Source organism: Anopheles coustani, chromosome 2 (genome assembly GCF_943734705.1).
Source record: "Anopheles coustani chromosome 2, idAnoCousDA_361_x.2, whole genome shotgun sequence".
Classification (NCBI taxonomy): Eukaryota; Metazoa; Arthropoda; class Insecta; order Diptera; family Culicidae; genus Anopheles; species Anopheles coustani.
Genome location: NC_071289.1, coordinates 74,790,445 through 74,817,952, shown reverse-complemented (window position 1 = coordinate 74,817,952; position 27,508 = coordinate 74,790,445). Strand labels below are relative to the sequence as shown.

The following is a 27,508-nucleotide window of genomic DNA, read 5'->3' as shown; positions in this document are numbered from 1 at the left end:
TTAACCATGCGATACCGACGTTACGCTGCTTCCTTGTGTCCGTTACTGTTGTTGATTTGTTGTTCTTATTAAATGTACCTTCGTTTTATCACACAAATGCTGCAAATGCAACTCTCGTAACATTGCAATTGCATTCCTTGTGCTGCGCGACCAACGAATTCCCATCCGATGGAATATAAAACTATATTGTTGCGGTGGTGCAATGACACACCTTCGTGCATTGGAATGCTGATACTACACGAAACAAAATGAAAAAAAAAAAAATATATATATATATATAACCCAACCCACCCCCCACACATAAACACACATACACACAATTCTACACGGCAATAAACGTACGTACGTGCGAATCCTGCAGTCTGCATGATCAGTCGGATTCCCGCTCGCTGTCCGACTCGTTGGACAATATACCGTCATCCGTGTTTGGACCAGAAGGAATCGTGACACGCTTCACCCTACCTCTATCCTATGGTCGCAAAGATGCCCGACATAAGAGACAAGGGTAACGTTTTGTTTTGATTTGTTTGTTTCTGTTACTATTTCTGTTTTTATTTCTCTTTTCTTTTCTTTTTCAAACCCATTTTTATGAACTTCTTCACCCCTCACCCAGGATTCATTGTTTCAATACAAACTTTACCATTGTCGTCCATTCTTTGTTGTTATCGTTTGTTGTTATTTGTTGTGTAATATTTTTCGAATATTTCCCCCTCGATTTCCTTTACCGGGTTCGAGCAGGACTTCATATTTTACGTTTCCCGTTCACGCTATGGCACCATTTACGATTCCGTTTCCAGTATCTCTTACTTTGGAACAACATTTTTAACACAGCTCACGAAATGTTGTTTTTTTTCTGTTTATTTCTTTTCCGTTCTTTTCTTTTCTTCAACCTTCTTTCAATGTGGATTTGCTAGAGTGTAAGTTTCGCGTGTAGAGTTGCGTTTACCCGGCGATGTTAGCTGCTTGATCTTTTTTGCTGCACCAATTTGGCCATTTCCAAGGATTTCGCCTAGTGTCACCATGCAATGAAAGAAACAAAAAAAAACAAAACAAACTCATTTTATTTGTTATGATTTAACAATGATTTCAAGGTTTTTTTTAATACACATCATCTCATGGAACCCATCTTGTTCACCTTTTGTCAACGTGCGTGGGATTAATAGCCTTTTCGATGGTAGAAGCTTGACAGGGAACGAAGATTTTTTAAAACTGGGGATGGACGAAGAAGTCATATTTATGACACGAATTGTAAAGTTAATTGTATGTGTCACTGTGGAGGTAATTCCTCCACTGGGAAATGACACACAACAGTTCAATCAGTTAATTGTTAAATTGGAAGCCCCAGTCTGTTGTGAATAAACGCATACTGTAAATGCCGTTGTCACATAATGTCCAATGATGGATACAACATAGAAACATTTTGTCGGAAAACATGTTCCCGGTATTGTTCAATTTGTCTGACTCTTTTGAAGTCGTTTTTTCAGTTTTTAAAATAAATTTTAATCATGTATTTATTAACTTTTGTCTCCTTTGTAGAGGCGATTTATTTAAAAATCAATGCTTGGTACGACATACCATTTGGATTTGCAACTGTTGCGGTTGTTTCAGGGTATTTTAAATATTTAATTTTATTTTGAAGGCAACAGGTTTCGTAACAATCATACGACAATTTATACAGATGAGTTTTCCTACTAACAGTTTTCACTAACATCGCATGTCACATTTGCATTCAAACATACGTTTTCAGTAGTTGGTATGGTAGAACGTTGACTTTACGCTCTTGCTATTGTTTTGGTGGAATGGTGGTTATTAATCAGAGTTATTAAAACAACCCGTTAGCTGTTAGCCACACATACATCTACACATCCCTCTTGCCATGTAAATTTGATGCCTTTGAAACGTTCAAGAGATGGGTCATGCGATTAGTTGTTCAGAAAACGGGCTGAAGTGTTCATTTCGACACCATCAACATGCAAATCAATGTATCTAAAGTCACCTTTCACAAGCAAACCGGGATTAAGTGGACGCGACAAATCGGAATGGTAGAATGACGCACAATGAGGTCCCGGTCGGCCGTCTACTTTATCCTGTGCTTGGACTGCATTTTTAATATATTGCGTGTTATACTTTGTTCAACTTTTTTCCTTAGCAGCGCTTGTGTAGCATGTAATGGTTGTTATTATTTAGAACTAATAGATTATATTGCTTTTACTGTTTCTTTCTCTTTTTTTCTCTTTCTCTCGTTCTTTTTTCCCGATCTATCTTTCGTTTCTTTTCTTTTCTTTTTTTTCTGTCGATTTGCTCCTATGACCCTGTTTCCCGCACAGTTCCTCACCGGACTCACTGTCGGCGGACCGTAGCGATAAGTCCAGCGGCACGACTGCGTCCCCCGTGGCACTGTACAAACTGGTGATACCGCTGCTGCGCTGTGAAGTCGTCGATATACGGGATGCGGCCATCAACGCCCTTGGGATGATCAATCACGATGCACTGAAGTAATATCTACGTTAAGCCAACTGCAGGCCGTGTTATCAGCTGTTTCGTTGTGCCATCCTTTCACGTGCTGCTCGCTCGAAGGAGCGGGAGAGATTTCCTCCGGGAAAGGATGACATTGATTGTCAGTTTGATTGCACCGGGTCGGGTAATCGTTTATGTCCGTTGTCACTCATCCGTTTCCGGTACAATCGTCACAGGGATCTGATGGAGGAGCTGGTCGTATACATCCGAGAGGCGATCGACCGAAAGCAGGAGAACATGAGGCGCCGGCGGCGTCGTGATGCGTTGAGGTTACAGCTGGTGCGTGTGTTGGAGAAGATTGCCGAGAATGGCACGTTCGGCATTAGCCCGTTCGTGCTGGAGCGGGAAACAATGTCGCTGCATCCAACGTTCGTCGAGTACATCGACGGTGCTCGGCTGTACCTGGAGACGGAAACGGACAAAGACAGCAGTAGCATGCGCGAGGTGAAGACACACTTCTGTGACTTCATCCGGAAGATGATCAAGAACTTTTCGCTCGAATCGTGCGCCACGCTGTTGTCGCGCGATCTGAAGCGCAACCTGGTGAACCTGTTCGTTGCATGGAGTGGCTCGGCGTACGCACTTCCCTTCGCCTCCCACGGGCACCAGAGTCACGGGTCGCACCACGCTGGTCATCATGGGGTGGGCGGCAGTGGCAGTGGTAGTGGCGGCACTGGTGGTGTCAGTGGAATCGGAATCGGGATCGGCGCCTCCGGCATTGGAGCGAGCGTGTGGGGCGGCTCCAGTAGCAGCACGGCAGCCGGTGGCGGATCGGCGGCTACGGCAACCGGTGCAACGTTGGCGGCCGAGGAAGAAAAGCTACAGTTCAGTGCATTACAGGTATGTTGTTTACCGAGAACTTATTAAAATTGATTGATTATGCATTACAATAGGCTACTTCAGTCATAAATTTACTACGGAAATCATTTATGTTCACTTCTCTGTTTCTAGGAAAATATCTTTCACAGCCGCAAGTGCTAGAAAATGTTGTTTTATTAGGAGCATTCATTCAAGTATTTATTGTTAATATATTTTATATGATTTCATCCCTTCTGGTTTTGAAAATTCTGGTTAGAATAGATCATAGTCCTGCTTTCGATTTCGATGATCGAAGTATTTTTTCTCGTGGTTAACATTTTGAATGTATCTGTTCATAATCATGCAAAAAGAAGCACACAGACAACACTAATCACGAAGCATCCTTGAATTGGCACCATCAGTGCCATCACGCCATCAAATCCACCGTGACTGACTGTCCGAGTCGTAAAAAATAACAACGATGAATACAAATTCTGTACTGCAGTACGGTTGTACCATTCTTTGGGCCGATTTTTTTGTGTGTGGTGTGGCCATTTCGCACGTGTTCAGGTTTTTAATGTACAGCGTGTATAACGAAGTATTGATAAGCTTCTGAATGCGGTGGTGAACCACGAACGAAACAGCAATTTACGCGGTGTAGAGCTCCGTAGCTGATGCGGCTTCGGACGACGCTCTTGGCGTTTACGCAAAAAAATAAGCCAAGCAATGTGGCCTTCATTCTTAAATTTTCCCTATTTCCTTTCGCTTTCGCTCCAATCTGCTGGATATCTTTCATTTTTTCCCCCCACTGCTTCGTTCTCGCCCACGACGTGCGTTTTGTATTCTGTGATTCTAATTTTCCTCTCTAATCTCTTGTAGGCCATTTCAGCCGTGCTGTGCTGCGGACCGTGTTTCGATCCCGGTCATCTGGCGGAGGATGGAGCCATTTACAGCTGGCTGGACATGCTAATGACGTCGAAAGATGAAAAAGTGAGTATTCATATCAGTGGTGTTGTTTTCTACGGTTTTGTAAACAGCAGAAAAGATTGCATGAGAAGGATATGGACGATGGCTAAGCATTTGCAAACCACTATAGTTGTGGTTGCTGCTTGCGGTGATTCCAGCTTATGGCCGCAAGGAACAGCTTTTGAGTTACACGTGTTGATATGAATGACAATCGTGGCCCGAGTGGCACGCAAACATATGACGCTAGGTGGATTTACGTTCGATGTTCATAACAAAGCGAAAAAGTTCAACACAGCTCATGCTGGTGTCTTCCTTACTAAAATGGAGTCGTATTGGCCACTTTAAAATTTTTAATGTAGAATTTTGACAACAACATTTATTTTACTGTTCGTATAAGAACCACTGTGCGATTTCCTGCAAACAAGTGCAGCACTAGCCGTCGCTGTTAATGAATCTTTTCCGTCCTCTTAATTAAAGGTTGACTGATTCTCGGAAGGATTGATACAGTAGGTTTGTCCTGTAAAATCAGTCGGTTGTTGTGTTTGGATTAATTCTAAAGATCCCATGTGCAAGAAGTGTTCTACAGAAAAAAAAGCACCATGAAACATGCTCTCAATCTCTAGCATACGGTTGTTTGGAAAAATATTCACTCTTTCACTTCTACATGTCTTGATCTGAAAAGCTTTCGCTTTATGAAGTGGACGGTCATCTACAACACATTGGACCGGAGGATTACTCGCTCGGGTCGTTCATTACACGCCTTCCTGGCGAAGACTTACGATCGACAACTCGCGAACGGTGCTTTGGTGGTTTTTCTCAATTTTCCCATCGTTCCTTCCTTCCTGTCCGTGTGCAGATTTATGAGCTGGCGAAGGAAACCGTCGTCCTGCTGCTCGAGTCCAACCCGGATATAGGCCAGCTGCTGGAATGGGTCATCGATCGGTGTTACACGGCTTCACCGCGCGAGGCAGACGCCTGCTTCCTGGCCCTGGCTGTCATCTTCAGTGCACGGTGAGTTTGTAGCTCTCTGTTCATTTATTCTTCATATTTCAGGGTCTTGATTAGATTTGGATTTCAGTTTGCACATTGCTGTTAAGTTGTGTGAAAGTTGATGATTTGTTCATTAAAAACAAGTTCCTAAGGTAGAGTATAAAATATTTTCAATTTTCGATATAAAAATATTAATATCTACGCAATAATTTCCTAAGACTTCTACCGTTTTATGCACGCTCGAATCCCACACAATAGCGAGCGAGCGAAATTGTTTGCTAATGGAGACTTACGGAAAAGTGCTATCGATAGCTTACAGGTTCGTTTGTGTGGCTGCTGGCGGCGTCGTCACTGGTATGACCGCAGAACGTCATTGTCAATCAGATGGCGAAAAACACCGTCAGCGGGGCCTGGTTTTGTCGCATCCGGCGGGTGCGAGAAGCCATCGTTTCCCTTAAAGCTTTATGCTGCTCGTAAAGAGCAGTTTTCCGCACGACGTCCGCCGTATCATTCGTCACCATCGTCGTGGGCCGTCGACTGGATGCCTTTGCCGAGGCCGCGGTGCTGGCGGCTTGCGGTTGTCACAAAGGCATGCTTTTTCAATCACCATTCTACGCGCGAGACGTGGGAGGTGTAATGCTGGTTGATGAGAATGACTTTTTTAGATACGTACTTCATTTTGCACAATCAACAAGCTTATCTGTTGGGAAGCTTACGAACGTGGCTGCTTACAAGACATCGTTTTAAGTAAGGTAGAATTTTTTTTCCTCGAAGATCGTATGAATTACGGTGTGTCATTTAAACGTTGAAATATTATTTTTGAAATCTTTTTACAATTTTTTTTCACGTGTTTTTCTGTTCAAGCTCCAAGCTTATGGCGTCACGCCGCAGCTTCACACCACGAATCGAAGGTGGAAGTGGAAATCTCCCGCTCCCGAAAGTAGAACCGTGTAAATCTCATCGCAAAACAGAACACCGACACGGAAAGAAACATACTAGCCAGAGCGACACGGAAGGGCTGCCGCAAGAAACGCTCATTCCATTCCGTGCCAGCCTGCGGAATGGAACGGCGATCCCGAAGCGTTTTATGTGCTCTCAGGTTCCTTATCAATTTCCGCTTTTACGACCGTCGTGAGCTTGCAAATTTCGTGCAGATGGGCCAGTGCGAACCTATTCTACTTTATGATCCATCAAACCCGCCTTCATCGCTCCCGGTAGAGGGAGGGAGAAGGTTGCCAGCACGGAGCAAGACTTTCGGTGAAGACGAGATGCCAATGGAATTGGAGAAAATCGGAACACTTTAGTGCAAAGGTTTCCCCCCCAATGGGGGCAATGAATTGGTATTGTACCGCTATGGCGTGCAGCCACACGAACCGTTGGCATCTGAAGAACAATATTCTGCAGAAGAACAGGGTTTTCCCCAGCTGGGTTTTAAGCATTTGCGGTGATTCCCGAACTACCGAATCCAAGGGAGAAAGGAAACATTTTTTCTCTGCATCGATAACATAATTGATGCTCCACGCCGTTGGTGTTTTTACTTTATTGTCTGCTCATTTTTCCTCTTGTTGTTTTCTGCCAGGTCGAGTTCAAATTTGCATTATGTTTTTCTTGACACAACCTCGGTGTGGTTTTCGTCCCGCTTATCAGGCTTCTTCTATATTAGCTATATGCATTTTTCTCGGTCCATTTCTTCAATTTTCCAACGAGCAGCGAAAAGGCTGCTGGACTGATTATAATACTGATAGCCCTTTGTTTACGGCAGACCCGAACCCCGGCCGGCGGATTAATGGGTTTTATTTTTGATCTGCTTTTTTACTGCCCGTCCGAAATACCGCGTGAACGGCTACATTATCTGTTAAAAGTGGCATCAACTGCAGAAAAAAAAACTTGGGTGCTCGAGGGATTTATTGTTTTGGTCTACTTTTTAACACTGCTTCCGAGAAGAAGATGCTTTGAAGGATTTGCGTGCCGACTCTAATGGGTTCCGTACGGATTTGTTTTTTTTTTCTCCCTCAGTGAATATCCGTGTGACCATTACACCTCGGTGATCAACGTGACGCTGCTGATGACCGGATGTCCCCGGGTAGAGGTGCATTCGACGGCGCTCCAGTTGCTGCAGATACTGGACAAACGGTTCTTCGGCAACGTTGGGCCGTTGCATACGGAAAGTGAGCGTGGTAAGTTGATAACTGTCGGCATCGATACTAAACACATCTTACGCTGTATGGTTCACGGTACATGGTATATATTAAACTGATTTTTTTCTTTATATTTAAATTTTGAAGAGGTTGGGTAAACATCTGTTACACGTTTTACCATCTTTTAGCGCTTTGTGCAATGGTTTTATTGTATCCTTCCAACCCTTTACTAAACAAGCGCTGGGTTGAAGTTTTCTTCAGCACATTCCACTTAAAGTTTATAGAAGGTGGACATTACATTTTGAAACTAAAAGATTCTATTTTTACGAATCGTTGCATTGAATCATTTCGTTAATATTATGAAATATAAAGAATGATTTTAAGGGGTGAACATTTATCATGGAATTTATATGATTTGGAAAATTTCTTGAAAAGCATCAAAATCGCTGATGTAAAAGAAAGTGGTGTAGAGATTTTCATTGATGTCATGGGAAGTCAGGAATTAATCGGGCCGGCATCTTGCCTTGAAAGAGAAATTCTAAAATTTTAGGCTTGCTTCCAGGTAATTACATAGACATAGTCTTTTTATTTTTAAATTAAAATTGGTTGCCTATTGAAGAAAATATAATCATATATTAAATATCTCTGAGAGGATGTCAATTTAGCCAATGATAAGTCCCAACGTATTGATCGCAGTATTAGCTAGCTTAGCTTTAATTAATACCCTACCGTACATTGCCGCAAAAGCGGATTCGGCGAATAAGCGCTAAACTGCTAGACTAATCAGTGCAGCTATATCATTTCAGTGGTTAGATGGATATTTTTTTATTCGTCTTTTGAAGTAATGGAAATCCATCGTTTGACTAAATGAACAAGCACACAGCGGAGTGTAGAGGCGTACGTTCCCCTCTGCACATGGAAACAATTTCGGTGAACACGCGCTTCACGTGGCCTCGCGAGCCGTTGGTAATGTGTCGTAATGCATCGTACGAATGCTGCAATGGCAAAGCGGGTGCAGCCGGATGTAATAATTCAGGGAACCGGGAAAATGCTTCAGCAGAATGTATTATGTGCGTTTGCAAATGGAAAATGTTACGACAATAGCTGTCGGTAAATGCAGACGAGAAATGATGATGTGCTCAGTATGCGCCTATAGAAGTGTTAAACGAAGGTAATATGCTGAGTTGAGCTTGCTATTGGCTGGCTTTGAGGTGGATTATTTAATTAAACCAATTTACAATGTATGCCATAACACTCTCCATCGTCGAATAGTACGCGGTTCGGAGTTCGGTTTTAAATATAACAATTTATTATCGTTTCAGTACACATCTCGTTGTCGTGCGATACGTTTAGATAAGACGTTCGGGACTTTCTTTCATTTTTCAATTGAATAGTTATATACATTTATATTTTAAAGGTTCTTCTAAAGATTGGACTAAAATGTATCTCACCATCGCTGATTGTCAATGGGTACAAAGGTGCTGGGATTTCGTGTCACTCCATCGTCCTTCGCGGGTTTCCGCTGCCGCGAGATAGCTTAGCAAACCAACCTTACCTTATTAACCTTTCGTCCCAATCCATCAGTGTGGCGTAGGGTTCGTGCTCACTGCACAGGCACCGATATCGCTTGTTCTTCGTGCGCGCCCTGCACCGTTCGGCCGGTTTCGTGCCGTTGCCGTACGTCGGCTGGTGCGTCAGATTGATGAACGAATAGTTGCACGCGAAATAGTACGCCCGGCAGTTTTCGCCCGTTTCGCGAAAGTACACGTCAATCCGGACGGCGTACGACATCAGCGCACAGCCCAGGAAGTACACGTTGTCGTTCACCATCAGCGTAAAGTGGCCGATCGGTTTGCTGCGCCGAAAGATAAACATCGATTGGGCACAAGAAATCGATTAATGGAAGTGGCGTGCCCCCTGTGATGGCGGTCCGATACTTACGGCGGGTTAGTAGCTGGGTAGTTGACCAACTGGGCGATCGTCGTGTCTTGGTACTCGTCAAACCAGGCGTTCATGGAGCCGTTGAACACTTCGGCTTGGTTTAGCTCTCGCCCGCAGACGGTCCGCTTGGCAATGTTTTGACCGGCGTACCGGAACCGTTCCGTGCTGCGGCATGGGTCGTGACCGTAGGTGCAGGTTTTCACGTTACACTCAGCCAACGCTTGCAGCTCCTCGTTCCAGTGCTACGAAAAATGGACAACCAAATGGAAAGCTATGAAAAATTTGAACAACAAAAAACGACTTCCTAAAACAGACAGATGCTGCGTAACTAGTTAGGCGGACAAAAGTTGGTTGGCAAACAATACGTTTTATACACAATAGCCTCATACGACATGGAGTTACTGTGCTGGAAGAAAAATTGCTGGTGGAATAAACACCACAATAAATCAACGATACATATTTAATCTCCTGCTGCGTATGGATTATTGTAAGGAGAATTTCTGCATCACCAAATTTCCACGAACGCGTCGATTTAGTCGGCTTAGTTTGCATCAGCACACGTGTTTTGGCTTTTGGCGGGTTCGTCGAGGTAACACCAGTTCTGAGAATTTCGGTGATCCATAGCAGAAAAAAAGAACCCCCCAAGGTACTTTGGTGGGAAGTGTGTCAGACGCACGATAAGCATTTTTTTTAAATTGTACTGCTGGTTTTGATCTCACAACATGCTTTAACGGGTTATGATGCCCTTTTTTTCGTCAGATTAAAGTTTAGTATGTTTTGTAAGTTGTAACAGCCTAAAGCTCCAGCAAAGGAGTGTAAAATACAGGGACACAACATTAGTAAGTCTGGTCTTAGGGGAGCATAAAAAGAAGAAAATATTTGAATTAAAATTAATTCGATTTTACAAATAATCCAACGTCAAATGGTAAAATGTTGTGATAAATCCAATGAATTGGTAAAAGTTGTGATAAAATTGAATATAAATGATAACATACGTTCGCTTCGCGGAGCTTGAAGTAGGGAGTAGCAGCTATTCCCATGTGGTACCCTGCATTTTTAACTAAATTTTCAATGATTCTGCTGGAGTTGAAATCTAATTTAATCACATCAAAGAAAGATACATTTGAAACGATACTTTGAAATAGTTCCATTCGTTTGTTGTGTAATGCTTTTTAAAAGTATTTTAAATTCACGATACGCCTCTTGCTATGTCGTTAATCGAACGGCATTCAAAGTAGCTCCCTTTATAAACTCTTCGGTCGCTTGTAATGGAAGTTATTGATCGAGAGCAGTGAATGGTTTGTATGCTAACCCAAAGGACGAGTAATGGGAGTTTACGGTACGTTCCGAGACATCGAAAACGAGAGCTACCGTACCGGTTTCCCTTACGTACGGTTCATTCTTGTATGCTTACCACTTGCACCATTCTCGAGGCCGACCGGAACCGGTTCAGGCCACCGCAAGCCACCTGGTTTCGTCGGAGGTTGTGTTCGTGCAGGATCAGCTGCCGGTCTCGGTCGGTCAGCCGGTGGAGCGAGGCGGTTTTCCCCGTGCAGCCCGGCCCGAACGGTGCGTCAAAGTCACAGCCGCAGCCAACGTTGCGCTTCCCCGCCGGACAGTAATCCGCGTCGCAGTAGCTCAGTGGGTCGTACCGTGGACCCTTACGGTGGCCGCCCTGCGATCCCTCGCAGATGCCGATGATGTACGCGACCAGCGTGGCTAACACGGTACATCGAACCGTACCACGGATTCGCCTCGCACGATACATCAAATTCCACACCAACTCTTTGCGAACAACCGACTGAAGAAGCAACCACCGAGAATCAATTTCCGAACTGGTTTATCCTTTCAATTTTCCACCACTCGCCAACGCATCCACCGGGGACTGGTATTATTTCCAGCTCGCAGCGAACTGTGGATGGACATGGATTTCGCACATTCCAGCTCGAAGCACCGAATGCAAAACCCGAACGATTGCTGGTCCAATACTTTCGATCGCGGCCGAGGGTAGATTTTTATTTCCATATCACGAAAAGGGTTGTGCGCTTTCCCCGTGTGTGTTTTTGCCTTCCCTTTTACAACTCATAACACCACCACCCCGGTTCCGGTCGTCAAATGGGAATATTCATCGCCCTACCGAGCGGGTGACAGAGCAGAGCGCCTAAGGCCATATTCCATACGAAACCCTTTCTCACGGCCAGCGAATGCTTTCCACGGCCCCCAATGGAAGTCTATAAATCCATTTGTTGCTCCTTTTTACGATCAACATGCTGTCGGGCGGGTGAAAAAGATTCGTTCACGACTTTGGGGAAGGGAAAATAGAAAATAAAAAACCACTGTGTGGGGAAGTTTGCATCGAACACACACACACACACTGTATCCCCGAACCCCGAGGTAGTTTATTTATTGGTTTGCTGATTATTTGCAAGCACTGGTCATCAATATTTATATCGTTTCGGGGGAACGAGGTTGATCAACGTATTTCAACGCACGTATTTCAACAAGAGCAAATCAAGTTTGCTGTCTCGACCTATTAGCATCAGATAGTTTCTGGTTTGATATTTCATTTTCATGATTTTTTAAACCATTCCGTTGGTGATGGTCACATTTATTGGTCACTTCTTCACAACATGTGTCATCTGGGTAAACGTAAGCTAATGTTTTACGTGATTCGGCCGAACAACTTTTAATAGTCCGATCGGAAAACCGGCTTGTAGTGGTTTGCTCTGCATATATTCATTATTCACGAAAAGGATTTTAATGGTCCGGTAAATACAGAAAGCAGCCGGGGTAATGAATTGCCGCTAAGAAATGTACAAACTACGTACGATGGTTGGATGGTTAAAGCTTGAACCTTGAAGCTCCACGGTCACAGGTTTCCATTTGTCTGCATTAACCGGAACTGTGAACGGTCTTCAGTCTTGACTATTTTTCACAACCTTCGGAGGACCACCCACCCGTCGGTAAACGATAATTGATATCACCAACAAACCATGTGCACATTAAAAAGATGTGCTCAACGAATGCTCCGCGGTTGTAATGGGCTTCTCTGAATTGGCAGAGTTGTGTTAGGGTTCGTTTGGGTTGGCGTAGTTTCATGTTCATTCAAATGGGGACAGCAGAGAGGTACATTTGTGTTCGAAATTATTTCTAACATTTCCGTTCCGGCAAGCAACAGGGAAACAGATTCTGGCTGTGTACATGTCCTCTGGTTATGATTTTCTAAGTAATGTCTTATTTCTTTCCCTTATGAATGAACGACTTTTGGGGTAAATGGGTTTTTCAAAGGAATTTCTAAGTTACTATATTTCTCGGCAATGATGCTCTTGTGCAATTCCGAGCAAGAACGGTATTGTATTTTTACTAGGAATTTTTGTTGAAGATTAAATGTTAGGCGTTGAGAAAGTTTTAGAAGACTTGCAAAGAATAATAATAGAAAAATCATCCTGCCAGTACGATGTAGACACCGGTCCAGCGTTGGTGTTCCATCAATTTCCTGTTGAATAATGTATGCCCGGGAGGCGCACACGACACAAGTTCGCGTGCCGCCGACTGCCTTCTTCCCGAAGATGCTGTCGGCTGATGCTTACGTTGGATACGATTTCGTGGAACTTCCTGTTGCCATCCAGACTACCTGTTACGCAAATGGTGCTCCCAAATTGGCCCCCACTTCTTCCTTTTGGGCGGTCTGTTTATTGGGGAGGAAAATGGAATATCAAAACCGTGGCCGGAATATGAAATGTTTGTTCCCTCGCAACCGACCCGTAAACGTTCTACGTATCTGTCTGTGGTGGAGTGAAAATTTAGCGCATTCCACCACACCGCTGGGTGGATAGCTTAAGGCTGTCAGTACGGGGGAGTTTTTATTTTGCTTAAGTCTGCTCTTATTGGGGGAGCTTTATGTAAGGTAATCTGGTAGATCCGATTAAAGTAAATTATAGCATTTCTGTGAATCTTCGTTAATAGATAAGTCGTACTTTCTACTAAAATTAACTTTCAATGAACCTGTGAATGGGCCGTAATCAGTGTTTTCGAATGCAGTAGTGATATAATCTTTTTATCTTCTTCCCCATTTCATTTGCAGAGCCGGATAAAATAGGCACGCTGGATGCCGTGCTCAGTGGAGCCTACTGTCGGTCACAGATGTACCTCTCGCGCCAGATTGCCCGGCTGCGTCCCGAGTTGACAATGTCGATGTTTTCCGGTGAGTATGGGTCGCTTCATGGCGGGCATTTTCCGCCAATTTCCCCTTTTACAATGATGCTGGCTTTATGACGAGGAATTAATAAACCTTCCGCGGTCGGTTTCAACTGTGCGACTGGGTTAAAACCATTGTAATTATACCGCGTTGTGTGGATTTGTGGTGGCTGTAAATCGTCTGGCAGTATTTGCTGACATTTCATAATGTACTGCTTCCACACTCATGTAAATCTTTTCATGTTTGTCATGACATATTCTCGCTGTACAGCATGATCATAACGGTTGCAAATATCCTGTACAGTTTCGAATAAATAAAAGTATAGAGAAAGAAATTTGATCTTTTGACATTTTGATTTCACAATCCACTGCTTCAAATTTTTAATAATAATGTATTCAACGCTTTTGTGTCATAATTCCAACATGTTATTATTTTATTTGATCTTTTCCTGTGCAGCGAAAAAGCCTCACAATTGAAACTGATTTCACAAAACCTAAAATAAATGACACAAATGTGCTTCATCGATTTTACTTCCAGAGATAACCTATCGATTCCAGACCGCCCGCGCCGAGGCACGTGCGCTACTGCTCCAGTGCCTTCTACCGTGGTTGGAAAACGTGGAGCTCGTCGCATCCAGCGTTCCACCCGCAACACCATTGTCCTACATTATGGTAAGCTCCGGCGTTACGTAACTGCCCCCCTCACCCGCGTGGTGTTGCGAGTGGCGCAAGGTTTTGGTTTCTCCCGTCCTTGGATCGGAATCAAAGTTGATGCTTGGTTTCTCGCCTATTTGCAGTACTATCCCGACTCGGCTACACGGGGTCGCCGCGAGGGATCCGGTTCCACGGAAGCCACGGAGATGATACTGAACAACCTATTCTACATAACTGCGAAGGTAAGGGTCTGGCATACTGTTCGGAAAGGTTGTTTGTTTTTTTACCGCAAGTCCAACGGCTTATTCAATGTTGCTAATGGAGCATTATGTTCGAAAGCCACAACTCCCAGCCAGACGCGCTAAGCTTCGTCCGCATCACGGGTAATTTTGCCATCAGGCAAATTATTCCAATGTCTTCGGACCAGTTTCTGAAGATAAACGTAATCTTTCACTTCCGGATTGTTAACTTACTGTTTCTTTTCTGCCTTGGCTTGGGCAGAGGAAAAGTACTAAGTGCTAAGTGATTGTTTGAAATCGGTAAAGAAATGATTTATAAGTGTCAAAATGCAGTCAGACTGTTCAGATCCATTGGAGTTCAATGAGGCTAACAATTCTTGCCAAGAGGATAATATTTTGATTTCAACTTTTAACCGAAAATAGGTAATACCTAGACTACCTCTTAAAATAAAAACAGGTCAAGTTTACCATTCGGTTTGGCCTTTTTTAATCACGAAACCGTTAAAAGTCGAATGCTTCTAAAGAAGTTTAGTTGCAATGGATAAAACACCATGCGCCTCCATCAAACAGTTTGATTTATATTGAAAGGCCGATTAGTCAGCATTTATTTAATACTTCTGCTTCTACGTCGTTCTTCACGTAAAATACTCTCTTTAGTATCATTAAGATGGTTAAATTACAATGGGCCAACCCCAACGCGGACGATAGTTAAACATATATAAAATCAATATTTTAACTATTATTTGCCTTTCATAATACTAAAAGATTATGAAAATATTTTCATAGCACATCCGTACATCTACTTACTTCATTCGAATAGCTTTTAGTTTATTATACCAAATAACAGGAATTAAGGAGGGAGTACAATAAATAAATAATAATTTTCCCTTGCTTGCATTCTACGACAGTTTGCAGATTCGCACCCTTACATCGAGGAGCTCTGGGGTACCTTGTGCCAGTTCTGGCCCAACAATCTCAAAGTAATCCTGCGCTACCTGCTGATCATCTCCGGGATGGCTCCGAACGAACTGCTGGCTTATGTAAGTAATTATAACCAATAAACACTCCGCACCTTAATGGAGGCGCCTGGTGCTTCACGTCGTTGACCGAGGGCCATCCATCCAGCGGTGGATTGTTGGAAATTAACTCGTGCTGACCGTTTTCTTTCCGCTTTCCCGGCCGCTTTTCACTCGACAGGCGAAACGGGTGGCCCTGTACCTGGCTCGATCCTGCACCAACCGGCTGCTGGACGAGCTGATGAGCGAGCTGCAAACGGTGGAAACTTTGAACTGCCTAATTGAGCGCACGGAAACGCCACCGTTCTATCGCCTAACGAGCATGAGGAAAGCGTCAAGCCATTCGGACGGTAAGAACACCACGGTTGGACATTCAATTAGTGTGATCCTTGGAAGTAGTTGGGAAAGAAAGGAATCGATTCGCCTCGACCGTGGGTGGGGGGAGCCAGATTGATGCCGCGTTGCGACACTGGCGTCAATTAATTCAGCCAATTTAAATTAAAAATAACCTACATATAACAAATGAGCACCACCTACTCACACCAAATCGTACGCTTCTTCGTTTGGCACAGGGCCAGCGTCTGGGAATAACGACCCGAAGGTGCATGATGTGGACGTCGAGAAGGGCACCATCCACACGAAGCGCCACAGTGGTGAGGATCCGATAAAGTCTGGGTAAGTAGCACTGGTTCGAGAAATTTGCCCCGATTGAACTGCATTTGCAAGAAATTGCTTGCATCGGAGTTTTATTTTTGGTTTTTTTAGTTTGAAACAATATTTCACTATTCATATATCATTATTAACGTTGCTTGAATCTTCGGATCAAACTGTCATTCGATGACTGTCGTGTAAAATTTGAAAGGGACATCCCATGTGCCCTACAAATGATGACTGGTCCAGCACACTTTTCTGTCGGTAATGAACCGCAGATGTGTTACAATGTCTCTTGCGTTGTCCTTTGCACTGCTCTGTCCACTGCATAAACTCGTACGGATCCTTCGTTTTATGCCCTTCCTGAATTAATAAACTTCCCACGTCACAGGACATGCAAATCGGACAGTGCCCTCAGGACGTTCGCAAACGCCTACCGGCCTCCGCGGGGCAGCGATAAGATACGCACGGCGTCCGGACCGTGCGTGCTGCCACGGCACGAGGACGTGATGCTGATGATGAACGAGCCGGAGATGAATCAGGAGGATAATTTCGTGCAAATACGCACCGAGCAGCCGACGGCTCCGCATCCGCTGCCGATGCCCGAGTACGGTGGCTACTTTGCGCCGCTGACCGAGTTTCTGCCCGACACGAACATTCCCATCAGTGGCTTCCACCGGTGCAACGTGGCGGTCATGTTGCTGACCGACATCGTGGTCGACGGCATCCCCGGCCTGGACTGGACGCTGCACGTACCGCTTATGTTGCACATCCTGTTCCTAGGTCTCGACCATACTCGGCGCATAGTGCGGGATCATTGTAAAAAGCTACTGCTCAACTTGCTGGTAAGATTTACATGATGGACTGTTTGATTTAGTCGGCAATGGCCGTGTGTTGTCAACGTGTACGATTTGTTTCTCTTGTGTGTAGATTGTGCTGGCAGAACATAACGATCACCTGACAGTGGCGAAGGTCCTGTTGAACAGCGACACGTCCAAGCTGCAGCTGGGCATTGTCGTACCGGCGCTGCCCGTGATCGATCACAACTTTACCGAGCCGGACCAGGAGTTCGACAGTTATCTCTTCGGGTTGAATGGTGCGGCGCAGCAGTCGCAACAATCGCAGCTACTCTCGCCTGCCTCGAACCAACCGAACGAGGAGACCCCGGCCGTCCCGACGATCGTAACGGAGGAGCGTGATGCGCCGCCCCAGCCGGGACCAACCATGCCGACGGCGCACGTCATCAAGAGTCTGATTCGGTTCCTGTCGCAGGAGGGCGCGCAGCAGCAGCCGCTGTGGAACTACGAGGACATCACGGCGAAGGTTTGGAGCATAAAGTCGGCGGATCAGTTGCAGTGTTTCCTGCGGCATATCGTGAAAGCGTTCACGGACAGCTACCCCCACGCCCGCATCCCGGAGCGGTGGGCCCAGACGGCCCTCCAGCTGGGGCTTAGCTGCTCGTCGCGCCACTATGCCGGGCGCAGTCTGCAAGTGTTCCGCTCGCTCAATGTCCCAATCAACTCGCGCATGCTGTCCGACATTCTGTCCCGGTTGATCGAAACCGTCGCCGAGCAGGGTGAGGACATGCAGGGCTACGTGACGGAGCTGCTGCTTACGCTGGAGGCCGCGGTCGACAGTCTGGATTCGGACTTCCGTCCGCTCGACGTGATGAAGGATATCTTCAAGAGTACGCCCAATCTGAACAACAAGGACGGTGTGGGAGTGGCGGGCATGTACGGAGGTGGCGGTGGTAAGCGAACCGGCGACGGGATGCTTGGAGGATCACCTGGCCAGAGCCTGCACAATGCGATGAGTGGCGGCCATACGCGTAGCACCAGCTACTCGATATCGTACTGCTCACGCAAAGCGGCCGCTTCACCGATTGACAAGCAGATCGAACTGCGCAACCGAAATGCGGCGCTAGAGCTCGAGCGCAACGCGGCCAAGTTTGGACCAGTTGGACAAACATCACTGTCCCGATCGCGAAGCGCTCAAAGCCTCAAGCTGCTCGGTGATACGGCCACCCAGGACGACAAGATGACCATCCTGGCTCAGCTGTTCTGGCTCGCCGTGTCCCTCCTCGAGAGTGACTACGAACACGAATTCCTCCTCGCGCTGCGTTTGCTCACACGCGTCCTACACCGACTGCCACTCGATCGGCCGGACGCCCGTGATAAAGTGGAGAAGCTGCAGCAGCAGCTCAAGTGGTCCACCTACCCGGGCGTGCATGCACTCCTGCTCAAGGGCTGCACGCACTCGGGCACCTACGAAGCGTCGATCGCGCTCCTGTCGCAGCTTACCCCACTGCTGAGCCTCCCGGTATGCGATCCGACGCAAAGCTGTGCCTTCCCGATGAACGTGATTGCCCTGCTGCCGTACATGCTGCTGCACTACGAAGACGCGAACGAAATCTGCATCCGGAGCGCCGAAAACATTGCCCAGGTTGCGTCCGAGATGGGGCTGAAGCTGGAGAACCTCGGTACGGTCATGACGCTGTACAGCCGTAAGACGTTCAGCAAGGAATCGTTCCAGTGGACCAAGTGTGTCGTCAAGTACTTGTACGACACGTACGCGCACATGGGCCTCCACATGCTGGCGTTCCTAACGGAGGTGCTGGAGAAGGGTTGGGTGCAGGTGCAACTGCAGGTCCTCAGTGTCATCCATTGTATGCTGCACTACGTGGATCTGTCCGCCGTTACGGTGCAACCGATCGCGGGTGACATGCTGAGGATCATCTCAAAGTATTTGGATGTAAGTTTATTGTCATCATCCGTTATCTATTTTACAGTTATTTTTGTCAAATTAGTTTGAACTATTTGTTGCATTTCTTCTTTGATTCGCAGTTTATTTGTTAAGTCAATTGATGTTTCGAATTCTTGCTTGGTTACGAGTTTGATAACAACTCATTCACCCAACAACTTCATATATTTTCTCTAAATGGCCCACGCGCAAAAAGAATTGTTCGTAAACTCTTCTTTTCTGGGTTCTAAAAGTTGGTGTATATACTTACATAAACCACAATTATCTGCCCTGCAATGTTGAGTTGCAATACAATCACAAATGAAATATCATCTAAGTCATACAGGTATTTTCACCGGTCATAAGCATCAACGTCAACGGCGTAACTGTGTATAGTTTTTTTTTTAATTCAACGCCTGTCGAGTCGCCAACAACCACTGATGTCGTATGGGAACATTTTCCCATGACGTAAACGAATTAAAATGTTTACTATGTATGCTAATGACACTTCACATGAATTGGCCGTATTTTCGTCATCCTTCACACGATACTTTACTGAATGCGTCATACACGCGTTTGTTCCATGAATTTTCCTAGACTGGTGTTGGTTTGTCAAAATGTTGTTTTGTAGTCTGTTTTATTTCAAAATTCCAAATTAAAATTCATGTTGACGAATGGTACTCTGAACAGCCTGCGAGTTACCATTGGCTTTTTTAAGATCAATGCAAACGTATTCTGGGAAAACGGTTCATTTATATCTTCCCTCTACCTTCAATGTTTATGAGTTTGACCATTTGAGACCATCGATGATGCCCTTTAATGATGATATTTACTTTTTTTTCTTCCACCAGAGCCCAAACTGGAAGGAGGCATTGAAAATCCTGAAGTTTGTCGTCACTCGCAGCTCCAGCCTGCAGGTCGTGCCGCAATCAACCGACGGTGGTTCCTCGTACGCCAACCTGCACGGTAGCTTCAGCGACTCGGAGGTGTTCTGCAAGAAGGAGCTCGCCGGGCGGACGATGGAATTTTCGTTCGACGTCTCCCAGACGCCACTGATCGGTCGGAAGCTGCTGCTGAAAACCGATCACGACTGGTCGGCACCGGCGGGCAGTGGTGCTCTCGGTGGTCAAACGAGCGCCAAAGGGTACAACGGTTCAAGCAATGTGACCGGAACCGGGGCCCATTATGGTGGGCACGCGGGAACACCGAACTCACCACGCCGCAGTGCAAGCCTGTCTCCGGCGGACACGGCCCCGTTGAGTGGCTGGAAGCGTCCATGGATGTCGCAAGTGAGTGTATTATTTAAATATGATCGTCCATCGAATATCGTTGCATTTCACATTTAACGGTTTTCATTTATTTGCGGTTGTGTCTTTTTACAGGGTCGTGTACGTGAATGTTTGGTCAACCTACTAACAACATGTGGCCAACGCGTCGGTTTACCCAAAAGCCCTTCGGTAAGTACTATCGTTTTGAAATTGCTATTTATTCTCACCCGAATTGAACAGTTTGACCGTTTAAGTGTTTTGAAGAGAATGGCAGTAAAATCCGTAAAACATAATAATATTTTCACTCAATACATTCAAATTAACATAATGAACCTACCCCCCCCCCAACTTAACTGAACCATTTACAATGTTTCACCCCCTTCTTTTAAATGTGTTTTCCCAATCTCATTGTCCCATCCGCTTCGATGTCGCTTAGGACGATATCATAAGCTCACTGTACTCGAAGGTAATGAAACATTTTGATACATCTATACTACAGGGAAGTATGTGCCTGATGATGCTTTTGTTTTTCGATAGCCTCACATTAGCTGATTGTTGATTCATGTTGCCATGTTTCGATCTGCCGTTGCCGTTCGTGTCATTCTTGTGTTCGGGTCTTACGGTAACCGACACGCTCGGTTTTATACATAACGCCGTACAATACAACCTGATTTTGTAAAACGCTGCACCAGTATTGATTAAAAGAAAAACACACTTTACGCTACCGCTATCACCAAATCACTCTCTGTGTCGTTGTCGCTTGCTTAAAAAGGGATGGAAACATCAAAAGGAGTTGTAGAACAATTGTAGATATTGTGCAAGCACCAAAATGTTAAAACCTATTTCCAAATGTCCAGGAGTTTCCATAAACGAATGAGAGGAAAATAGAAAAAAAAGTTTTACGGTAAGGTCGATTCACTTTCGTATTTAGAATAGATTTGCTTTTCGGAATGTTTCTGTTATTATACTTTTCGAATGAAAACGAACCCGCGAATATGGGAAATGTGGATTGAAATGATTTGAGTTTGGTTATTAAAAATGCTTGTCGCTCCGGATGGCTGTGGAGACAGTGCTATCCTTTAATGCCGACTACTGATTCGGCGGCGAGAAAACAAAACATTGTCCCGGGTTGTTGTTTTCTTCTGCTGCTTGGAGTTTTCCATTTGTCTAAAAGCTGGAGTACTTAGTTCGCGGAATCCGCTTATGCCGAGGTAAAGAATGTCGGCACGTGCACGAATGAATGGCGAGGTATAAAATATGTATGTTGCGATTTTCGGTCCCTTCCGTGGCGCCCTCGTATGCGTTAGACACTCGGATATTGCTACACACATTTGCTCACCATGCTTTTGCCCACTTTCCTTTGCAAAATTGGGCGTAAAATCTCGCGCAAGCAGTGGTGAAAAAATAAATAAAATAACATACAGTAAAACATCTCAACGAAATCAGCAGCGTGATGGTTCATAAGCTGCACACAATTTAACCTACCTTGCGCATGGTGCCCGAAGTAACGCTGGCTGGAGTGCCGGCGTTTTTGCACAAATTTTATGAAATCGCTTGTCAGCCGGGGTGGGTAGCTCTTGAGCAGCGCGACAAGGACATTCTCTCGGTACGACCACGGATGAACGATGAGGCTATTTTGTTTGTGCATCAACGTCAGGTGTAAGAAAATGGAAAACGGCGCAAAGAAAGCGGATCTTGTGCAATCAACTGGAAATTCATACCGGTAGGGCAATGGCCTACTACGGATGGGCGGCGACGCGCGACGCGATGATGATATCAATTTATTTCCAATTTTGCCATCAACGCAAAGCGAGCAGGCGGTGGCAGAGGATGTGTTCAAAGTGTTTTCAGCCGCCGTTCTATCGGATGGTAAATTCTACGAAATTCTTTACGATTGATGTGCTTCTGGAAATATTCGTTCCTAGACAAATGCGACCGGATTCCGGCAAGTGTGCTAGTGTGTGCCGGCGTCATTTTCGCTGCTCATTGGCGAAATAAGTATAATTCGTTTGTTAACGGGCGAATGATTTTCATCCTCCATGTAGTTTGTTGCTTAAGTATTATTATTAAGGATTCATCGAAAATCTGGTATAGGGTATTGTGTTATAAATTGTTTGTTTTGTGGGTGAAACTCACATGGGAAACTTTGCTGGACTTAGTACAAAGTTCTCTGACGGTGCAATCGGATTGCGTGAGGATTCCTCTCAAAATAGTTTGTGAAAATCGAACTGATTCAACGACTTGAACAATAATTCCACCCATTTTCTAACAGAAAATGAATCTAGAAATCGAAGATAACGAACGTTCACGCAGTTATCGCTGTCCGTTTGTTGAAAAGAAAGTTTTACTTGAGAAAACAATAATTTCAAATTGGTTGTGGTTCTAGCAAATATAAATAACATAATTGAATAGCAAAGTGAATGAATATTGTTCTTACTGCATTTTTTTGCAGTGCAGATTATATAAACTTCTTCAACTTATCAACGCGATAAAACTTCGTTAAAGCCGATAATATTGCACGCACGTGTTTCCTTCCTGCAATTTACGTTGCCACTAACTTGTAAGTTCCAAGCCGTGAGCTACTGACCGCGAGTATTTTGCCCCCGCTAGTCCAATTAAAATGGTTGGTGTTATTTCAATCCTTTGGGCAAACGGGTTCATACTTTTTCTAACCCGTTCATTCCTGGGCGCTCCGAGACTTGTCAATCTGTTGTCAGGTCGTTTATTTGCCAACAGTGACCATAATTAAAACTACCCCGGCAGGCGTCTGAAGCAGAAGAAATTCCCTCTAATTGAACATGCTGGAACGTTTCGGGATAGTTCTGTCTGGTGGAGTGTCCAAGGATCCGACAAAGTCGGCGAGCCGATCAGCCGGTTATTCGCAGAAATTAGGATTTTCCTAGAGGTTGTGAAGCTGGTTCCGTTACCATTGGTCTCTGGATGAATTTGATGCTTTCCTGATGACCTTGAAATACGGATGAAGCAATAATGTAAAATTTCCCAGTCGATCGATACTTTTCGTTATGTTGATTCAATTCTGGCTCAGCAAAGGTTCTCGATTTTGTAATTTAAATCTATATAAACATATTATATTTCTTCTAAAATGTATAATATTTTTCTTTAAACTTAAAGTTTTTCTTAAACTATTACTTAGCTAGTGTATAAACTTAATTAATATACAAACTAAAGCTAAACTTCTGGAAAATTGTACGGGTATTCTCTTCTTGGGTATACACTTTTTAAAGAGACTAATAATATGATTCATTAAATATGTCTTAATATTGGACAACAGCGACAGTTATACGAAAGAGTTCAAAGAGCTTTTTATAATGTACCATTCATATAAATGTTTGGCAAAAGACATTTTCGCTTTCATTATGCTTAAAGCGTCACTGAGCACCAGAATCAGTTAGGGGAAAATATGACTTCACTCGCGAACAATGCACGTGGTGTGAGGGCTAAAAAAAGATTCAGCCGAAAATAAGCTTTCTATCCGGAGCAACCGAAAATGGTGTGCGTCCGAAGGATTTATAACCTTGTGCGAGTTATATTGCGGGTGACAACTGGCATCTGTCGGTCCGCTGTTCGCGTTGTGTCATAATCGATAATTTACTTTTCTTCACCGAACCACGTGTCCTATGTGGCGACTTGCACAATTCTGGCTAATGTGCCGGAAAGGACGTGCGGATCGAGTGGGTTGAATTGGGGTGGTTTGTTATCGATGCCCTTTCGTCGGCCATTGTCGGCTAGCACAAACGAGCGTGACTGTTCGGTTTGCTTTCCAGCTGGTGGCAAAGAGCATCCGAAAAGAAGGAGCGGCACCCTTAACTTGTTCAGTGTGTGTGGAATCTTGTCATCGATAGCTGGGTGATATGGTGAACCATGGTAGGGTGTCTGGTAGGGTGAGAAAGCTTCGAAAAGGAACTGGCAAAATATGTTCTTCAATCTTAAGCTTGTGCGGACATGCTTTTTCCGTGCTTGTTTCTGCTACTGATTGAATTGAGCTATGGTGCTAATTGCTTCCTTCTGGAACCGTAGTTCATGCATCATGCAGTGGAATAAACAAAATAAACTGCAAAATAACACCTTTATAAAATTAAAACAACTAATCGGACTGCGAATCAAGTTTTTGAAAGCCTGGACAAAGAATCAACCTAACATTAAAATGCTGCTCCTGCTGATAATGACGATTTTCGATAGGTTTAATTAGATTAGAACGCATTGCACGTAGTCAATATTTTCATTTCCCCGTCAACTGCGTGGTGAACCGTTTGGAAAACAATGTTAATAGATAAACCAAAAAACAACACTAGTAAAGTTGACACTACCGCTAAAAAGCTTCATAGGGCAACGCTTGTTTTCACGCGCAAAATGGTGATTATTGATGTATTTCTATCAAAGCGACTAAAACAACGTGAACTGGATTATTCCGGGCGTAAGTTTGTTCAACGCGAAGGGGAAAATAACCACAATCTCCTGAAACAACAGTTGCCACGTAATATTTAAATTTAAAGTAACATTGCAATTCTCATTTTTCAGTTTGCTGGGAAATTCCAGCAAAATTCCAGTGTAATTGGGAAATTCCATATATTAAATCTTTTTTGGCTGCAATAAATACTGTAGTCAGCACCAACTCTGAATACTTATGTTGCCACAGCAAGCCACAAAAGACTGGGATGTGAATGTATTTACAGGCAAACAGATTGACGCCCTTGAACATGGGGTGTTGCTCATGGCTTCCAATTTGGAGAACCTTTAATACACTCTATTGTGATCACACTTTCGCACGTGCTTTACCTGTTTTAAATTGTGTCGATTGTGTTTGCGAACAATTGAATTCATTTGCGTGTAGTTCTAGGATAGCAAAGCCATTCATGAATGTCGGCATTGTTGAAAAGATATTTGCAGATTCGATTTAAATAAATCTAATACATAAAATGTGGTTTGAATAAAACGTTGGAAAGCTACAAATATGCCTCTTCAACGACATAGTGCTTTGTAAACGATCTTCGTATTATAACAATCATAAAAATGTTGAATAAATTTCAAGTAGTTTTTGTTCTTCAAAATGTCGTCTGGAGACAGAGAATATTTTGAAATTGAAATTGAATGGAATTTTTGAAAATGTTAACGTACTCTGGGAGGTGTAAAAAAATGTCGTTAGAAAATAGAGTACTTCGTGTAATCGTGTTACTTCCGTAGCCTTTATCGCACTTCTGCACTGCTGGGTAAACCCGCCAGACGGTTATGCTGAACACTTGGTGTTTTCTCCCCTTGCTATTTTCACAGCTACTAGATGGTCGTTCCGAATGACAGGTTCCTTTGCTTAACGGTTTCTTCGTTTCACTTTCCGCACAGGTTATATTCAGCCAATCGTCGGATCTGCTAGAGCGCCAGTCTTCGGCCGCATCCAGCACGGATGAAACGTCCGGTGCCCAGCAGGACCTGAGTGGCGGTTCGAAGCGCGACGACGGTGCGCCGGACTTCGGTGTGTTCAAGGACTTTGACTTTCTGGAGTACGAGAGCGAGAGCATCGAGGGTGAATCGACGGACAACTTCAACTGGGGTGTTCGTCGGCGGCCCCTGTCGGAGGGCGAGAACGAACAGCACTCGCTGTCGGCCGGTGCTCGCAATTCCCACTCGAACGTCGACGAGAGCCTAAGCGAGAAGACGCCGGTGTTGAATCGCCGCAAGCGCCCGAACGCGGACGATTCGTCGGACGAGGAGGTTGAGTCGGAGTCACCGCTGGACGAGGAGCCGCGGCCGATCTTCTCCAAGGCGGCCTACCTGAGCGGTCCACCGACGAGCTTGAGTTTGCGCGAGCGACGCCATCGGCGCGACTCGGTGTCACGGAGCGACACCAGCGGTTCAAGTGCGGGCGATCTGGGTGATATTACGCCGTGCAACGCATCGCCCCACCTACCGGGTATGCATCCATTCCGGACTGGGCCAATCCGAGACGAGAGCGTTGACATGTGGCGGCGCAATCTGGTCGGGCTGCTCGTGAACCAACCGTCGTCCCACGCACCCGACCTGTTGAATCAAATGTTCCGTCTCATCAAGGAGCTGACGGTGCGCTCGATTTCGATCTCGAAGGACTGCATGCGCTTCTTCACCGGCTGCGGCGTACAGCTGGGGCATCGAATCTCGGTCCTGGCGGACCTGCTGGCGACGCGTGGCGACCCGCCGAAGATCTGGTACCATCAGAGTCTCGCGACGACACCTCGGCTGTTCGAAAACCTGCGCTACGCCGTGCTGGAAGTGCAGGAGCACCTGGAAACGTTCTTCGACCGCAAGGACACGGTCCTGGACAGCCTCGATGAGGTGAAGGCATCCTGCAAGCTGGCACTCTTCGCGTCGGACGTCGACTCGGCCAACGAAGGCAGCGAGCAGCGCGGTGGTGGTGGTGGTGGTGGCGGCGGAGGTGGAGCTGGTACAGTGGCCGTATCGCTGTCTACCTCGACCGACCCGGCCACGGCCGAGCTGCTGCTCGAGCTCGGTCGCGCCATCTACAAGCTCATGTTCCAGCTGCTGCTGCTAATCGAATCGGACCACAAGATTGCCATCAGCGTCGTGCAGAACCTGCGCCAGAACGAACAGATGCAGGACCTCTCCAATCTGTACCTGTCGGTGCGCGGGGCCCTACTGCGCTGCATCGACGACGCCGAGATGGAGTCACTCGACACATCCACCTCGACCGAAGGCGAGAACACACCGACCCCGTCGCCCGGGCTGCCGATGAACAACAGCGAGTTCGAGAACATTCTGATCGAGCTCATCGACAACCAGCGGTAAGTTGAAGCACGCCTTTTGACACTATTAAATGGCCATAAACACAAACTCACACACACTCTTCCGTGTGGTGGATGGTAATATTTCACCACAAAACTGACGCTTTTCTGCGCTTTGTTTTTTTTTCCCCATGCAGGTGGTCGGCGGCCATAAATCACGTAAAACAGCACAAACAATTATCGAACCATTCGGCATCGAATTACAATCTTGCCAGTGCTGCCGCTGCCGCTGCTGGTGGTGGAGGTGGTGGAATGATGTTTGCCGCCGGTGGTCCGGGGACAGGAATGGGTGTCGGGTACGGCGGAGCTGGTGGAGGTTCCGGTGCCGGTGGCAGCTCCGGCGATACGGTGTTTAGCAATCTGGGCACGGAGTTTAAAACCACCGATGATTTATCGATCATCCTGAACGTTTACGCGCACCGGCTGACGAAGGATAGAAACGGTAAGCTTTAAGCGACGATATCAATTTCGAGAGTGCGAGTGCGTTTTTGTCCTTCCCCCCTAGGTTTAGGTTGACTTTTATTTTCTTTCCGTTTGCGTTGTCACCACCGGAAGCCTCTGTTGTATTTCCTCGGAAAAATGGTCCTCGGTGGTAGCAAGTGA

At 45.4% G+C, this 27,508-nt stretch overlaps 1 protein-coding gene across 1 annotated transcript in view; it reads left to right on the top strand.

The window, feature by feature from the left end:
• Positions 1 to 27,508, top strand: part of LOC131266603 (protein furry) — a 44,121-nt gene that overhangs the window by 12,242 nt on the left and 4,371 nt on the right. The window contains exons 6-25 of the mRNA XM_058269191.1: positions 362 to 505; positions 2,328 to 2,495; positions 2,694 to 3,357; positions 4,195 to 4,305; positions 5,138 to 5,292; positions 7,288 to 7,448; positions 13,435 to 13,554; positions 14,086 to 14,219; positions 14,345 to 14,443; positions 15,349 to 15,480; positions 15,638 to 15,806; positions 16,029 to 16,131; positions 16,499 to 16,952; positions 17,038 to 18,858; positions 19,698 to 20,135; positions 20,229 to 20,303; positions 20,551 to 20,580; positions 25,473 to 26,905; positions 27,043 to 27,173; positions 27,222 to 27,347. Of these exons, the coding sequence (XP_058125174.1) occupies positions 362 to 505; positions 2,328 to 2,495; positions 2,694 to 3,357; positions 4,195 to 4,305; positions 5,138 to 5,292; positions 7,288 to 7,448; positions 13,435 to 13,554; positions 14,086 to 14,219; positions 14,345 to 14,443; positions 15,349 to 15,480; positions 15,638 to 15,806; positions 16,029 to 16,131; positions 16,499 to 16,952; positions 17,038 to 18,858; positions 19,698 to 20,135; positions 20,229 to 20,303; positions 20,551 to 20,580; positions 25,473 to 26,905; positions 27,043 to 27,173; positions 27,222 to 27,347 (6,668 nt within the window). The remainder of the gene's footprint in view (positions 1 to 361; positions 506 to 2,327; positions 2,496 to 2,693; positions 3,358 to 4,194; positions 4,306 to 5,137; positions 5,293 to 7,287; positions 7,449 to 13,434; positions 13,555 to 14,085; positions 14,220 to 14,344; positions 14,444 to 15,348; positions 15,481 to 15,637; positions 15,807 to 16,028; positions 16,132 to 16,498; positions 16,953 to 17,037; positions 18,859 to 19,697; positions 20,136 to 20,228; positions 20,304 to 20,550; positions 20,581 to 25,472; positions 26,906 to 27,042; positions 27,174 to 27,221; positions 27,348 to 27,508) is intronic.